Here is a 2,925-nt window from a genome sequence, read left to right on the forward strand (position 1 = left end):
CACACATACACACATAGACAGTCCATTTACATAAAAATAAACTGCAGACAAGAAAAGGTGGAGAAGAAAAAACTTGAAATCGATCTCTTTTTTTTCCCAAAAGAATATGTTTATAAGGTGCCTGAAGCTTTGGGGACATCTATACATCACTTAACATTGGGTTGAATAAAATACAAATACCGTTTAAGCTGAATCGATTGAAAATGTACTGGGCATAATGGCTAGACGGCGGTGGGCGGGAGTCGAGCCGGAGACGACGGCTTCTCATTGGCTGGCAGAGGTACGAGGGCGGGGACAAGCGGCAGCCAGACGAGAGCGATGATTGGCTCCTACGGGTGACGTCAAATGCATGATCAGACGGTTAATAAGACGCCGGTTTGGAAATTTAAACCTAGTGCGATGCTGCCGGCAGGAGAGCTGCGCTCCCAAGAGAGAATAAGTGAAAACGTGAAATAAAAAAAAAAAAAGTCGGTTGAAACGGTTCGGTAACCGGGACCGTTGCGGAATTTTAGTTGGTAACGGAAGACCGAGACGATGGTTCAGCACACGGAGCGCGGCGGGGCGGGGATAAACCCCGGCTCCCGCGATCTGATCGAGCGGGAGGCGAGCGCGCTGCTGGCGGCCTCGGCGTGCAGCCCGGTGCCGCCGAAACCGGACTGGTGCAAGACGGCTTCCGGTCACATCAAGAGGCCCATGAACGCGTTCATGGTGTGGTCGAAGATCGAGCGGCGCAAGATTATGGAGCAGTCGCCGGACATGCACAACGCGGAGATCTCCAAGCGACTCGGGAAGCGCTGGAAAATGCTGAAAGACACGGAGAAGATCCCGTTCATCCGGGAGGCGGAGCGGCTCCGGCTGCAGCACATGGCCGACTATCCGGACTACAAGTACCGGCCCAAGAAGAAGCCCAAGACCGACGGGTGCGCTTTCGCGGCGGGCAAAGCGAGCGCGCCATCGCCGCTGAAGTCCACCGTCCGAACCGCGGGGAAAAACCCCGCCGGCGGCCGGAAGTTCTCCAAGCTGAAGAGCGGCAAGCCGCTGGTGGTCGGTGCCGGGAGGGCGGGCGGCCACCCGCCGCAGCAGCTGGTGCAGCAGCAGCAGCAGCCGCACACCGATCCACGGTTCCGGTACGTTTTCGCCACCACATACAAAACCAGCAAGATCGTGAAACGGGAATTTACCGACGACGAAGAAGAAGAGGATGAGGAAGAGGAGGATTCAGAAGAAGAGGAAGAGGAGGAGGAGGAGGAGGAGGAGGGGGGAGAGGAGGAAGAAGAGGGGGGGCGGTACGGCAACGCCGGTGCCGCCGAACCGGAGGCGGCCGGCGGGTTCGAGTCAAACGGGCGGCTCTTCTACAGTTTCAAGAACATCACCCGGCAGGGGGGCCCCGCCCCGGCGTACGCGTCCCCCGTCTCCCCGTCTTCCTCGTCCCGCTCCACCGCCTCCTCCTCCTCCTGCTGCGGGGAGGAGGACCCGGACGAGGCGCCCGCCGAGGGGGCCGACTTCACGCTCAGCCTGCTGGCGGGCCTCCACGCCTCCGCGGAGCCCTGGGAGGCGCCGGCCGCCGCCGCAGCGGGAAACCTGAGCCTGTCGCTGGTGGACAAGGACCTGGATTCGTGCGGCAGCGAGGGAAGCCTCGGATCGCACTTCGAGTTCCCGGACTACTGCACCCCGGAGCTCAGCGAGATGATCGCAGGCAACTGGCTGGAGGCCAACTTCTCCGACCTGGTCTTCACTTACTGATGCACGGTTCTTTTTTTTTTTTTCGGGGTGGGGGAGTCTGTGTGCGAGGCTGCGTGTGTGTGTGCGTGCGTGTGTGTGTGCGTGGGTCGGGTGGGTGGATGGGTGGGCTGTGCGACCCCCACCCTGGATCACGGTGCTTCTGCAATAAACCCGGACTGCTCTCTGGATTTCTGCTTTCCAGATTTTCCTTCACTGACCTCAAATACTACACGGATGAAGGACTCAGTGTGACTCAAGGTTTTTTTTATTAGTTTTTTCTGTTTTATATATATATATATATGTATATATATATACATATATATATAATTTCTTGTTTCCAGCTCCTTCCAGATGTCGAGGAGCCGCTGTGGAAATACTATGAGTTTAAACCCGAACAGGTATGACAGGAAACATTTTTATATATATATTCACATATATATACTACCACAACCAAACATACCTCATCTCTCTCTTTTTTTTTGTTTTTATAAACAAAGCAAAACTATTTTCTGGCATATTTTTGTACCGGACCAAGGTTATTCAGGCACTTGTTCGATCATTTTTTTCACGAGTTGCTCAGCAGGCGAAGGTTCAAATCCCTGCCCTGCTTCAAGGGCCTTGCTGTTTTAAAAGGACTGGATGGACAAGAAGCAGGAAAAATGTTGTACATTTTGTAAAATAGTCGAGATTTAGGACTTTATGTATATTTGTCTGACAGGAGAGTTTTTTTTTTCTGTTGCCTTTTTTTATTATATAAAATCTCATCAACAGCACAAGTTTGTTTTTGCTCATTATTTTTGTGCAATATGAAAGCAAAGAGGGAAAGACTAACGTTAAAGGTCCATCCTGGAGGGTTTTTGGCAGCGAAGGGTGAAACTGTCCTCCATGACGGAGTCTGTTTGTCAACGACTGAATAAATCAGCTGGAACTGAGTCAGGTCACCTTTTCCCGACTGTTTATTGATCACCTGAATATACCATCTGTAGAGCGTGTGTGTGTGTGTGTGTGTCTGTGGTTGCTTCAACGACTGTCCCGGTTTCATTAGTTAATCCAAACCGATCCGGAAAACTAGCATATCAATTGAAGATGACTGTAATTGTTGATTCAAAGAGAATTATTGCTCGGTGCTCCGAGTGTCCAGGTAAAAGGTCTTTTCTCCCGACGACGAGCACGTGGACGGGCGTGTCGAGACGAGGCGGCCAG

At 52.6% G+C, this 2,925-nt stretch overlaps 1 protein-coding gene across 1 annotated transcript; it reads left to right on the plus strand.

The window, feature by feature from the left end:
• Nucleotides 1-373: 373 nt before the first annotated feature.
• sox11b (SRY-box transcription factor 11b) lies at nucleotides 374-2,619 on the plus strand. Its single transcript, XM_086143076.1, has 2 exons — nucleotides 374-1,980; nucleotides 2,064-2,619. Exon 1 carries the CDS (start codon nucleotides 535-537, stop codon nucleotides 1,741-1,743), a length of 1,209 nt encoding a protein of 402 aa, XP_085999202.1. The 5' UTR covers nucleotides 374-534; the 3' UTR covers nucleotides 1,744-1,980; nucleotides 2,064-2,619.
• Nucleotides 2,620-2,925: the final 306 nt, after the last annotated feature.

The sequence above is a fragment of the Fistularia commersonii genome, chromosome 36 (assembly GCF_037954325.1).
Source record: "Fistularia commersonii isolate RoL2024-O1a breed Wild chromosome 36, RoL_Fcom_v1.0, whole genome shotgun sequence".
NCBI lineage: Eukaryota > Metazoa > Chordata > Actinopteri > Syngnathiformes > Fistulariidae > Fistularia > Fistularia commersonii.

What these genes read in the sequence shown, in the direction of transcription:
- sox11b (XM_086143076.1), top strand. Translation starts at nt 535, where the DNA reads ATGGTTCAGCACACGGAGCGCGGCGGGGCGGGGATAAACCCCGGCTCC.